The sequence below is a fragment of the Gymnodraco acuticeps genome, unplaced genomic scaffold, assembly GCF_902827175.1.
Source record: "Gymnodraco acuticeps unplaced genomic scaffold, fGymAcu1.1, whole genome shotgun sequence".
Classification (NCBI taxonomy): domain Eukaryota; kingdom Metazoa; phylum Chordata; class Actinopteri; order Perciformes; family Bathydraconidae; genus Gymnodraco; species Gymnodraco acuticeps.
Window position 1 is genome coordinate 4,142,994 of NW_022991216.1, and position 14,542 is coordinate 4,157,535.

The window sequence follows — 14,542 nt, forward strand, 5'->3', positions numbered from 1 at the left end:
TTTGATGTACAGTACATCTATATTGTCTTGAATAAAGGAGAAAAAAGAGAGGGTTGTCTGGAAACAGTACACGTAAACCATTTATCACTCGACCAAGGCCACATATTTCAATTATAATTATAATGGATGAGGACCTTTAGTTACATGGTAAATGTGGTTCACTCGATAAGTGTTGTGAATTATTATTATACCCTTTTTTTTAAAAGTTTCTTACAGAGTAATATCACGTCCTTATATTCCCACACCACTTTGCCGACAACTACATGAAATGAAAATCCCTGAGGTAATCCAGAAAAAAACATACTTTCTCACACACAAATCCCAGTTTTAAAAACATTTTGTGTTTTCATGCACTAGAGGGCAGCAGCACATATAATCTGTCTTCTTTAAACAGGGAACAAAAGATTAACACTGCTGTTATTTGCATTGTTTGATACCATAGAATCAAACAATACTTAAATGATCAAAAGTAAAATAAGTCACTATGCAGAATGTCTCATTTTATGCAATATATTATAGGCTATTAAATTATAACACAATAATATACAGTACCAGTCTAAAGTCCGTACACACCTTCTCATTCGAAGGTTTTTATTTATTAGATTTTTTTTCTACATTGTAGATCAATACTGAAGACATCAAAACTATAAAAGAACACATATGGAATTCTCTAGTAAACAAAAAAGTGTTAAAAAATCCAGAATATGATTTATATTCTTCAAAGTAGCCCCCTTTTGCCTTGATGAAAGGCTTTGCACTCTTGGCTTCTCTCTGTCAGCTTCATGAGGTCGTCACCTGGAATGGTTTTCAAACCGTCTTGAAGGACTTCCCAGAGGAGCTGAGCACTTGTTGGCTGCTTTTCCTTCACTCTGCGTGCGGTCCAACTGATCCCAAACCATCTCAATTGTGTTGAGGTCGGGTGATTGTGGAGGTCCGGTCATCTGACGCAGCACTCCATCACTTTCCTTCTTAGTCAAATAGCCCTCACATAGCCTGGAGCTGTGTTTGAGGTCATTGTGTGTTGAGAAACAAATGATGGTCCCAGTAAGAGCAAACAAGATGGGATGGCATGGCGCTGCAGAATGCTGTGGTAGCCATGCTGGTTAAGTGTGCCTTGAATTTAGAATAAATCACCATCACACTTCCTCCTCCATGCTTCACGGTGGGAGCCACACATGCAGAAACCATCCGCTCACCTTCTCTGCGTCTCACAAAGACACTGCGGTTGGAACCAAACATCTCAAATTTGGACTCATTAAAAATTCACTGGTCTAATGTTCATTCTGTGTTTCTTGGCCCAAACTATTCTCTTCTTGTTGTTGTTCATCCTCAGTAGTGGATCTTGGCAGCGATTGGACCATGAAGGCCTGATTCACGCAGTCTCCTCTGAACAATCTGGATGCTGAGATTTGTCTGCTACTTGAGCTCTGTGATCATTGATGTGGGCTCTGATCTGACGTGCTTTAATTTGCGGTTTCAAAGGCTGGTAACTCTTATGTATTTATAGTCTGCAGCAGAGGTAACTCTTGCTCTTTCCCGGGGGGGAAATTCAAATTATTATTTGAATTTGAATCTGCAAATTAAATAAATGAATCATTTAAATACATTTAGTTAAAGGCCTCTTAAAAGTAGCCGAAAATGGAGGTGATCAAGTACGACAACAGTGTACTTTAATAGCTTAAATGTACTTACACTGAACAAAAATATAAATGTAACACTTTTGTTTTTGCTCCCATTTTTCATGAGATGAACTCAAAGATCTAAAACATTTTCTATATACACAAAATAACCATTTCTCTCAAATATTGTTCACAAATCTGAAAAAATCTGTGATAGTGAGCACTTCTCCTTTGCCGAGATAATCCATCCCACCTCACAGGTGTGGCATATCAAGATGCTGATTAGACAGCATGATTATTGCACAGGTGTGCTTTAGGCTGGCCACAATAAAAGGCCACTCTGAAACGTGCATTTTTGCTTTATTGGGGGGGTCAGAAAACCAGTCAGTATCTGGTGTGAGGGGTAGGGGTAGGGTTAGGGTTAGGGTAATGTTGTGAATCGAGTGGCCTGTGTTCGTCGTCCATAACATACGCCTGCCCATACCATAACCCCACCACCACCATGGGCCACTCGATTCACAACATTACCCTAACCCTACCCCTACCCCTCACACCAGATACTGGCTGGTTTTCAGACCCCCCCAGACCCCCCCAATAAAGCAAAACTGCACGTTTCAGAGTGGCCTTTTATTGTGGCCAGCCTAAGGCACACCTGTGCAATAATCATGCTGTCTAATCAGTATCTTGATATGCCACACCTGTGAGGTGGGATGGATTATCTCGGCAAAGGAGAAGTGCTCACTATCACAGATTTTTTCAGATTTGTGAACAATATTTGAGAGAAATGGTTATTTTGTGTATATAGAAAATGTTTTAGATCTTTGAGTTCATCTCGTGAAAAATGGGAGCAAAAACAAAAGTGTTGCGTTTATATTTTTGTTCAGTGTAGTTACTTTTCATCCCTGCATCAAATAAGCAACATTTATATATTATACTCACTATCGGATTCAGTTGAGTTTCATTATGTTTTCGAATCATTTTAAGCATCAGTTTTAAGCATCAGTTTTTTCAGCATCAGTTTTTTCTCATACTGATATTCTGAACAATCTGTGCTGTTGTATTTGCTGTAAAGTGTCTCTACTGTAGGCTATTTTTATTATATGTACAGCACTTTGGCTCGACCAAAAATCGTTTATAAATGTGCTATATAAATAAAACTTGATTTGATTATTTAAAAAGTGTCAACATTATTTTATAGTTTTTAATTTGCAATCAGCAATTCAATAAATATCTAATGAATTTGTACTAAGGCCCAATTCAGCATTAATATCTTATTATAACTAATACGTGTATCTATTTTTAATATAACCACACCTTTTAACTTTTATTTCTCAGATTTATTTATTATATTAAATTGCTTATTCTTACATCTTGCATTTGTATAAATATTTGTATTCTATTATTTTATCTTTTATTTCATTCTAAAATGATAACTTCCAGGAAATCAACATTTTCCCTTATAAGGTATTCTTATACTTAAAAAAAGAAAAACACACACAAGCAGTTTTAAAAAAATTCAATTTAGAAGTTTATTGCTACAAATCCTCTTTTATAAGACAATATTAAGCACTTTTGGAGTGTTACAGTCATTTCTTCAGGTGCATTCACAGATTTTCAGCCACAGTCATTTCACCAGGCTCACAGTTGAAAAAAAGGTTACAGGCACTCATGGTTAGTTATGACTATCCAATTTAAGCATGATACAAGTCTTCCACACACAGTAAAAAAGGTCCTAAAAAGAAAGAAAGAACTTCAGCATTTCAATCTTTTTGGTTTGTAAACTTCAGGCACTGTTCGTTGGCCTTCTCCAAGCTTCTTCCTATAAAACAAGATGCTTCAGAGGGGAGCTCAGTTGCTTTTGTTGGACTTGTCGAAGAGAACCTTCAGCTGATCCTTAGAGGTGGCTTCCTTCTGCTGCATCAGGTCAGCATGGCCCTTGGTGACCCCCCACCCATTGGGGATGGCCATAGCGGGGCAGAAGGGACGTCCGGACGCTGGCTTCAGATTCTCCCAGTAGTCACGACGGGCCCTACAGAGAGAAATACCGTTTAATAACCAAACTTGGACGTATTCTCAGATTAAAACATGAGGAGAAAGCCTTCCAGTACCTAGCTCTGACCCAGGGCTTTGTGTGCATCTCCAGGCCACTGCCCCAGATGCCGTGCTTCTCAGAGCCCTGAGGCAGGAAGCCCTTCTCGGGGGCCAACTCCTCGGCCAGGGCCCGGACGTGGTAAGGTTCAAATCCGCAGCAGCCTCCAATGTAACGGATACCGGCATTGTACGCTTCACGAGCGTATTGCTGCATGTCCCATCTGGTCAGGATCCTCGGCTCCAGGCCTGTCGGAGAACACATGGTGGTACTTTTATTAAAACATAATGTCACATTTAGGTTTGAGGTCACTCCAAAATTAAAAAAATACATACTTTTCCTCTTACTTGTGCTATTTATCAATCTAGATTGTTTTGGTGTGGGTTAAGTGTTGGAGACATTGGCCCTAAAATGTTTTCCTTCTATTGGATATAATGGAAATGGATGGCTTGTGGTGTTTAAAGTGCCAATCAAATACATTTGAAAAAGACACAACAGCAAAGTGTCTTTCCAAAAACAATTACTCAAGATAATCCACAGAGCTTTTTGTCAGCAGTTTCATGTAGGAACTATTTCCATTCTTCTGAACCACACCGGCCATCAACAAAGAAATGTATGTTAAGTTTCCCAAGTGTTTTTGTTTAATTGCCATCAGACAAGGGCAATCAAGTGCATTTGAACTACTTCCCTAAGAGGAACAAAATGCATTTTTGATTTGTTGGTTAACACTCCTCACTTAATGTTGAGAAGCATCAGTTTTGAGAGTGTATACATACTGAAAGGGAACTCGGGCAGGTCAATGAATCCCTGGCAGTTGCAGTCGGGGGTGTGGTAAGCCAGTGGCTGGCACATGTAGTGAGCCTTCAGCCCGGCCTTCTCCACTCCCTCCTTCATCATCTTCACAGTCTTCACACAGGTCATCGGGTCAAAGTGGCAGTTGATGCCCACAATCTGAGCACCTACAGAAGAAAGCATGCTAAACTTTATCTCGGGTTAAATAAATTACAGGAAATGTTTTCAATTTTCCTGAGTAAGTGGGTGAAAATTGGCGAGGCTTATGTTTTGCAGCAGTGTGTACTTTTGTCTGACAGGTTATTCCACCGGATGGCGCCAAAATCAGATTATTTAAAATCCTTTGGCTACCCACTTCAGATTATGCCCTCCCAACGATGACTTGTGGGAAAGTTTCATTATGGAAAATGTAGGACTCAGCATTTTTGCACAGGCAGGATATCTCAGTATCTGCCGTTTGGATTTGACATCATTTGAAATGTGGTTTCTTGTGATACCCACAACTTCATGAAGATATATGACTATTAAAAAGTAAAAAATGTGTACAAAATCTTAAAATTACTTCAGTTTATTTAGTGAAAAAGTTGCCAGTTTATTTGTTATAGTGCATTCTAAGAGTTTAATTCAAAAAGGTTTGAAGTCTCAATGAAACATATTTTTTATAGTATTTTGTTGACAGATAATTTGATGAACAAAATCAGCCTAGAAATTGTAAAAAAAAAGAAGTATTTGGAGAGAAAGGTGAAACTCCATAAAAGACAAATATTCACTTAAAGTCCCTTTACACCCACATAGGTTTTTTCTATTCCTGATAAATAGACCAGTTTGAAGGTGAGTGAACTATGAAAGTCAAAAATAGTTTAGTTAAACTGTATTATGTTAAACCCAGCCTTCCCTCATTGTATATCTAACGAAAAAACTATTACTAAGAGTCAAGAACTTAATGAAATTCTTGACACTAACATACACATGACAATAAAGAGGATTAAATCAGTTGGCTTCACTACTGAATCATCAAATAAATACAGTTTACAGGAATACAGGAAGGCCATTATGTTACTTTCACCTCAATTTCTCGACACCTTCACCCCCTGAAGGACTGGCTTTTACAAAGTCACATAAGGTATTTTGAAAGATGGAGATATTTTCATACCAGCTTTGATGAGTTTGACGGCACAGTCTCCGGGGCTGACTCCGTTCAGGTCTCCATCGGGTCCGATACACATGGTCGCAGCCACAGGCTTCCCGGTGCTCTTCAAAACCTGGACGGCCCACTCTGCCTCTTCCACGTGCTCAAAGTACTGCAAACAGAAACACACAAAACACATCAGGAGAAGTGGGTCGTTATTCTTTAATGGGTATTTTTGGTCCCACTTTAAATTGTGACGGTAAATATGATCTCTTGTTTGTGGCCAAAGATAAAGAATATGCATGCAGTATTTCAAACTGCAGCCCCTATTTCAGGATTTTACCATTGTAGGTGCTATATTAGATCAAATCACATATCAGCATCATTTTATGCTTCCCCCAAGTCACTAAAATAATGTATTGCAGGTGGTTTGACTACATCCAAACACAAAAGAACACACTCCTTGGAAGTGCAATGATGGTTTTACAGGCTGGGGAAAAACATATAAACACTTGAATGTACATTTTTCTGGGGGTTTGAGCCAGTAAAATATGGATCAAGCTTTGTTTTTTATTTAAAGAAAGGGACACTCCACTGATTTCTCAAATAGCAGGTCAGTTTACATACTATGAATGAGAGGACAGTATAAACAGGCTCTTGAGCTTTATTTAGTCAAATAATGTAACTAAGGATGAGTTCTTGATTTACAAGGACTGGAGGCAAATATAGGGTCCAGTGTAATTTATTTAAAACTTTTACTCAGGACTCAAATCAAAATATCCTCAACTTTTACCCTTCTGGTTATCCCAAAGCTTTATGGCACTTGCATTTCTTAATTGCTGAATTTCTTTTTAGACATTTTCTCTCATACCAAACTTACCAACAGTGTTCACTACATACCTCTGCAATCAGGAAGTCCACGTCCTTCTTGACAAAAACATCAATTTGTTTCTTGAAGATGGCTTTGACATCATTCTCACTCTTGCAGCTAAGGTAAGAGGGGGTTTGAGAGACTCCCCCTGCCACCAGAGCATCCCCTTCATTGGCCACCTCCCTGGCCAGGTCACAAGCTGCTTCGTTTATCTGCTGCCCCTGGAGAAAACAAAAGGGAAATGGAACTTTCATGTCAAGAAAACACTATGATGTTATTTCTGTTCTTTGCTGCAGTCAGTTGGTTTGATGCCAACTCTGCTGCCAAGCTGCCAACCATCTCCATGACTGAAGATGAGACTTGAGAGCAGCTGCAGCCTGCAGTCACACACACACACACACACACACACACACACACACACACACACACACACACACACACACACACACACACACACACACACACACACACACACACACACACACACACACACACACACACACACACACACACACACACACACACACACACACACACACACACACACACACACACACACACACACACACACACACACACACACACACACACACTCATTCACACACACACATATTAAAGTACTCACAGAGAAGCCCAGAGTGTTGCCCCTGTTCTCCAGTTTATCATCGCTTGCGTAGAAAGTGAATGTCTGCATGACATTGGAGCCGGCCCTCAGGAACTCCCTGTGCAGCTGCCGCACTAGAACAGCAGAATATCTCGGTTATGATATGAAACTGACATTACAGGTCAGAAAACAGGTGTAGCCCAGAGAAAGATCAATAATACCTGCTTCAGGATGCTCGGCTGCAGCCTCAGGGGTCCATGGTCCTGCCTTCACGTAGCCTCTCTTCTCAAGAGCGAAGACAAAGCCCCCATCCCCGAAAACAATCTCTCCTGCATCCAAACGCTCCAGAATACCCTGAGTCAAAAGAAAGAACAGAAATAAGCAAAGTATACTAAGTGTAAAGTAACTAAGTAGATTTACTCAAGTACTGTACTTGGGTACAATTTTGAGATACTTGTACATTACTTGAGTATAAATATTTTGCTGCTACTTTGCCCCAGTATATTTGTTTAACACCTTTAGTTACATTGCAGATTTGGATTATTGATATAAAACTCTTAAATCAGATTTTAGTTCCACCTGGAGTAAATTCACAAGCTACCCTGCAGTATACACAGTCATTAAAACTAGCTGCACCTTTACCAGCTTTGAGAACACTTTCATGCATCAATAATTACAAAACATATAATATATATAATTCTGAAATGGACCAATCTGCACAATGACTACTTTTACTTTTGGTACTTAAAGTATATTTTGATGCCAATATCTTTCTACTTTCATTCATTTCATTCATTTCATTTCAATCTATATTTCGAACAGATTAAAAAAATAACAAATAACAAATAACAAATGTGAAAAACAGAATACCGTATTGTTAAAATACAGTATTTATCCACATTCATGATAATATTTATATATTCAACAAAAAAAGTCTTCATATTAATAATAATAATAAATCATATGTGTCCGAAAGGGAGCAGGAGGAAGCAAATGCTTATTAATTCCCACCCCTTACTTGATCAATGATTGTCCTTTAAATCATTATGCAAGTTATTCCTACTTACTTTACTTGAGTAACATTTTGATTGCAGGACTCCTGTATTCCTACACACTGGTACTTCTACTTTAACTTAAATACAAGATCTGCACTTTTCCCACCTCTGGAAATAAATAAATAGTTTGATACACTATCTGGTAGTTGGCAAACACCACTTCCTTTTACACACGCACCACAATATGTGGCTTCAAAACTAAATGCAACAAGTACATTTAAAACACATTGATTATATGTTAACATCAAGTGAGGAGACATAATATTGACTCACTTTCTTTGCTCCCGGTGCCATGATGATTGCAGCAGTGACCGGCCCTCTCTTCTCAGCTTCAGACTCCTCTGAGTTGGGAAAGCGCTTCTTGCAGGCTCCACGGCTGTATTTATAATCCAGGAGGGGGAAGGTGCTCCTGATGTCACTATAAGATCCGCCTGCCTCTTACATAACACATCTATTTTTCCTTTTTTCTTTTGGCAACTTTGCACAAGACAAACAATTGTTCATGCAACCAAAGAAATGCAAAAACGTGTGCTTTTTTAATATGTTTTTAGGAATGCATCAATGTAAAGACTTAGTGCTTTAGTAGTTGAAAACAGATTGATTGTCAGCGCAAAACATGTCACTAATTTAGAACAAAGCCTGATCAGGTTTAACTGCCTTTTCTCACAAACAAAATGGAGAAGCTAAAAAGATGCAGATGTTATGCGAATATTAAAAGTGTTATCTGAAAAACACTTCCTTAATGCTTGCAGATGCAGATGTGGAAAAGCCATAATAAATTGTGAAACAGTGAAGAGAACATCTTTCCTGGAAGGATCCCAAAAGCACCAACATGGAGTAATTGATAGAACAAAAGCCCTGGCACACGCTATATAATGCCACATTAAGAGGAACAGTCTGGATATTTTGGTATGATTTTGTCCTTTATCGTAGACACTATCCTCTCCAAAGATGTGCCTAATGTTGCTTAATCTGCATGTTTGAGCTGGCAGAGTTTGGATGAGGGCTGTTTCCCAAATTGAAGGCTTCTTTCTGTAGAAGAAATGTATGCAAAGTTCAGTCTGTAACTTCAGGATCTTGTAACTTCACAACTAGCTTGGAGACGGCTCAACAAAACGTGTCCGTCCACACGAGACCGCTCAACCCGCTGGAAACGCTGTAGTACATATGCCGGGCCTGTAAGTGGCGCTGTACCTCCGCCACAAAATACACCATAAAATACTAAAAAATACTTCTATTCCCATAGCACTCAGTAGTAATGATTTTATGTGCTTTTTTAACGATAAAATTGTTACTCTTAGAAACAAAATTAATGACCTCTTGCCTTTGACCAGTATAGTGTTATCAACAGCTCCCGGAAACGTAAGTTCTAATATTACACTAGATAGTAAACTAGAATGCTTTTCAGTCATAAACCTTGAACAATTCAATTCAATGATTCTCTCTTCTAAACCATCAACGTGTATGTTAGACCCAATTCCAACTAAGCTGTTGAAGGAAGTTTTTCCATTAATTAGCACTTCTTTATTAAATATTATGAATATGTCTTTATTATCAGGCTATGTTCCACAATCATTCAAAGTAGCAGTGATAAAACCGCTTCTTAAAAAGCACAACCTCGATCCAGAAGTTTTAGCCAATTATAGACATATTTCCAATCTTCCGTTCCTCTCAAACATTCTTGAGAAAGCAGTCGCAAAACAGTTGTGTGATTACTTAAAAAACAATGATTTATTTGAAGATTTTCAGTCTGGCTTTAGAACACATCATAGCACAGAGACAGCTCTGGTTAAAGTCACAAATGACATTCTAATAGCCTCTGACAAGGGACGTGTCTCTATTCTTGTTTTGCTCGATCTCAGTGCTGCATTTGATACTATCGACCATGATATCTTATTGCAAAGACTAGAGCACTTAGTTGGCATACAGGGAACTGCTTTAGGCTGGTTTAGGTCCTATCTATCTGAACGCTCTCAGTTTGTACGTGTCAATGATGAATCTTCCACGCAAACCAAAGTTAGCCATGGAGTGCCACAGGGCTCAGTGCTCGGACCTATTTTATTCACATTATATATGCTTCCGTTAGGCAATATTATAAGGAATCATTCTGTACATTTTCATTGTTATGCGGATGATACTCAACTATATTTATCAATCAAACCTGATGAAATTAATCATCTAAATAAAATTCAAGACTGCCTTAAGGACTTAAAAACGTGGATGACCTTAAACTTTTTGATGTTAAACACGACCAAAACTGAAGTTATTGTACTTGGCCCGAAGAATCTACGAAACAAATTATCTAAGGATATACTAACTATGGATGGCATTAATTTGGCCTCCAGTGAGACTGTAAGGAATCTTGGTGTTATATTTGATCAGGATTTATCCTTTAACGCCCACATAATATCAATTTCAAGGACCGCCTACTTCCATCTACGTAACATTGCAAAAATCAGGCATATCTTGCCTCAAAACGATGCAGAGAAACTAGTCCATGCATTTGTTACTTCAAGGCTGGATTATTGTAACTCTTTATTATCAGGGTGTACCAAGAAGTCAGTCAAATCGCTTCAGCTGATTCAAAATGCTGCAGCTCGTGTACTAACCAGGGTTAGGAAAAGGGACCACAATACTCCTGTTCTGGCTGCGTTACACTGGCTCCCTATAGAACACAGGATAGAATTCAAAATTCTTCTTCTCGCCTACAAAGCCCTTAATGGGCAGGCGCCATCTTACCTTAAAGAACTCATTATACCCTACTGTCCTACTAGGGCATTGCGTTCCAAGAATGCAGGGTTGTTGGTTGTTCCTAGAGTCTCTAAAAGTACAATGGGAGCCAGAGCCTTGTCTTATCAAGCTCCACATTTGTGGAATCAGCTTCCAGTTTGTGTTCGGGCGGCAGACACCATATCCGTTTTTAAGAGTGCGCTTAAGACCTTCCTTTTTGATAAAGCTTATAGTTAGGGCTGATTAGATTCAGCCCCTAGTTTTTCTGATATAGGCTTAGTTTGTCGGGGGACATCTTACTTCTTCCTTCTCTCTGTCTATACCTGTGTACTCTCATGTTCCGATTAACCCAGCTTCCCCAAATGTCTTTCTTTTTGGTGTCTATATACGCCGGGATCCGGAGTCATGGATGATCCTGCGCTCCTGTGTCCTGCATCGCGAGCCCTGGATCTTGAATCGTGGCTGTGGTCCTGGATCATAGGTCCTGGATGGATATCCTCATGGATTCATCTTCTTATTATACACACATGCATTTCCAAACATTTGGACTACCTATGTTGCAAATGTATTATCTTTTCAATTTACACACGGCATCTATTGCACGTCTGTCCGTCCTGGGAGAGGGATCCCTCCTCTGTTGCTCTCCCTGAGGTTTCTCCCATTTTTCCCTTTAAACTGTGGGTTTTCTTTGGAAGTTTTTCCTTGTACGATGTGAGGGTCTAAGGACAGAGGGTGTCGTATTGTCATACTGATATTTTGTACAAACTGTAAAGTCCACTGAGACAAATGTAACATTTGTGATATTGGGCTATATAAATAAACATTGATTGATTGATTGATTGATTGATTGATTGATTGATTGATTGATTGAAAAGCCGCGAATAAGACCTCCCAAGCATGGTTGCCATGGTTACCTGGTTGCCCTTCTGTTTATTTTCCGCGGTGGATTTAGCAACATGTAGTTCATGTTGTTCTCCATGTCCACTTGTTGCTGATGGTTGTGGTAGAGGCGCTGTAGATGTTGCACTAACATCTGTAGCATGGTCAGTAGCGTCTGGAGCACGAAAGCAACCCTGTGATCTGCCATTATTGTTGTTGTTGGCGAAACACATCAGCAATGACGAGGGTGACACGGGGGTGAGCAGGAGAGGCGGGGCTATGGCGTCATCGTTATCAGGAAATGATCGTATAGGGCGTACACACGGAGCCGTTTGGCCCCCGAGAGCGTTTCGTCTGCAGATCTACCCACCTTGGGAGCCGTTATCACAGGGCTATGGGATGAGGCTCCGAATCCGCGTTTCCGTGTCGGCCTCGTGTGGACGAACCGTCTATTCCAGGCGTTCCCAACCTTTATTGTGCCAAGGACCGGCAGATACATTAAAAAACAATCGCGGACAGGTTGTCAATTTTAACTGATTTTAATATTTACTCACCAGCAGGTAGCAACAGAGGCTAATTGTATGTAATAGCCTGAACAAATACTAGAACAATATGCATCCAAAACATATTAATGTTTAAAAAAGAACCTGTCGTTTTTTGGTTTTTCGGAAAAACGGAAAACCAAAAAACCGACGTTATTCAGTTTTTAAACCAAAACGGGAAAACAGATAAATCAACGTTTTGGTTTTGTTTGTATGATTTACGGATAATCCAGTGATGGGAAAACGAGGAGAAGGCGCATTATGAAGGAGTTGTGTGTGTGTGTGTGTGTGTGTGTGTGTGTGTGTGTGTGTGTGTGTGTGTGTGTGTGTGTGTGTGTGTGTGTGTGTGTGTGTGTGTGTGTGTGTGTGTTTTCAGAAGATATTATGATAGTGACGTTCGTTCCGGTGCACGTCCGACAGCATTTAGCACTACATCGAGATTAAGATTAAACTAATTTATTTTGGGAACACCCGCATATAGGTTACTAGGTTACCTATGGAGTTAGCCAGATGTGTGTAAATTACTGTTCATGGTCATTTGAAAACAAATGCCGGTGTCGGACAGACACAAACACACAGCTGAGCTGAGCAGAGCATACACACACACACACACACACACACACACACACACAAACACACACACACACACACACACACACACACACACACACACACACACACACACGCGCGCGCACACACACACACACACACACACACACACACACACACACACACACACACACACACACACACACCACACATCATGCGCCTTGGTGACTGGACATCTCCTTCATAAAACTAATAAAAGGGGGAGTAATCTGGCAGTTCGATGTGTGTAGAGATGTGTGTAGAGGTGTGTGTGGTTAACACGTAGCAGCCTGCAGTCACTCTTAAGCTGTTTTGATGAAGGTAAATACAGCAAAGGCGGTGCGTAAAAAGGCACATCTTTACCCGCTGGTGCTGCACTTCTCAGAGGCGGAGTTATACGTCCCGCTGCCTCCTGGTGCTGCAGCCATTTCATGAAGTGAAGGAGGTGTTCCTTCTATAAAACAGCTGGTGGCAGCAGATACCGTGAGAGTCCCGGACATGAATTCATAGATCAAGGCAGACTGGTTTACTCTCCTGTTTTGCCAATCCGGTGCTTAAACAAAGGCAAGGCAAGGCAAGTTTATTTATATAGCACTTTTCAACACAAGGCAATTCAAAGTGCTTTACAAAACCGTTGGGAACCCCTGGTCTATACCAGTGTTTCTCAAACTTTTTCATACCAAGGACCACTTAACCAATAAAAAAAACACTCGCGGACCACCTAACTCCACAAATATACAAAAACACATTGTTTTTTACAAATCGCCTGAAAATGGTACAAACAAGTGGCAACATGTGTGATGAAGGTGTTTATCTGGGCTTTATCATGCAATCGAAAGTGAAACTTAAGCTCGTTCCATTGCGGAGATATTCCCGGGAGAGTGCGAAATAAATTTATTTATTTCAAATATGAAATTTTACCAATATACTCACGGACCACTAGGGGCGCTCACGGACCACCAGTGGTCCGTGGACCACACTTTGACCACTACGATAGAGAACTGTAGCGGATACGACCCGTTCCATCTCCGTGTAAACGGGGCCTATTGCAATTATATCTGTTTGGTTTACCTGTTGATGCAGCAATGTATGAAAAGTCAATCACACACATTGCTCATGGCTGCAAATAACAATTAATTTCATCATCGATTAATATGAAGAGGAATTTCTTAAATAACTGACTTTTTATAAAATGACAGAAAACATATTGAAGTAAAACATCCCCTTCTGCAACTGTAAGAAAATAACAAATAAGTTAAAGGTCCCCTATCATACTGTTTTTCATCAATATATCATAGTTCTCAGATATATATACAAACATGTCTCTGAAGTGTTTGTCTGAAATACCAAACAGATCATTGCAGCATCCCATAATCCCCTCTGTTTCAGCCCTGTTTCTAAAGTGCTGATTCTCTGTCTTTTCCTTTAGATGAAAATAAGGAGCCACTCCCCACGCCCCTCTGAGAGATATTTGGTTAAAAAGAACACAATGGTGCTCTAGGAGGAGGTTCAGGGCTGTTCTTAATGAACCGAGGGAAGTCAAGACAAAGTCAGAGAAACATTGAGGGGCTGCTTGAACCAGTGCTTTCATAACTTTATGTGTGACTTTATGAGGAAATACATTATTGTTGACACGTGACAAAT

The 14,542-nt window shown here is 39.8% G+C and overlaps 1 protein-coding gene across 1 annotated transcript; it reads right to left on the reverse strand.

Moving 5' to 3' along the window:
• Positions 1–3,120: 3,120 nt before the first annotated feature.
• On the reverse strand, positions 3,121–8,499 carry LOC117561495 (betaine--homocysteine S-methyltransferase 1). The gene is made up of 8 exons (XM_034238968.1): positions 8,433–8,499; positions 7,326–7,458; positions 7,126–7,238; positions 6,530–6,721; positions 5,654–5,801; positions 4,485–4,667; positions 3,728–3,956; positions 3,121–3,648 (listed from the first exon to the last, which is right to left on the reverse strand). The coding sequence occupies exons 1-8, from the start codon at positions 8,451–8,453 to the stop codon at positions 3,468–3,470; spliced, it is 1,200 nt and encodes a 399-aa protein (XP_034094859.1). The 5' UTR covers positions 8,454–8,499; the 3' UTR covers positions 3,121–3,467.
• Positions 8,500–14,542: the final 6,043 nt, after the last annotated feature.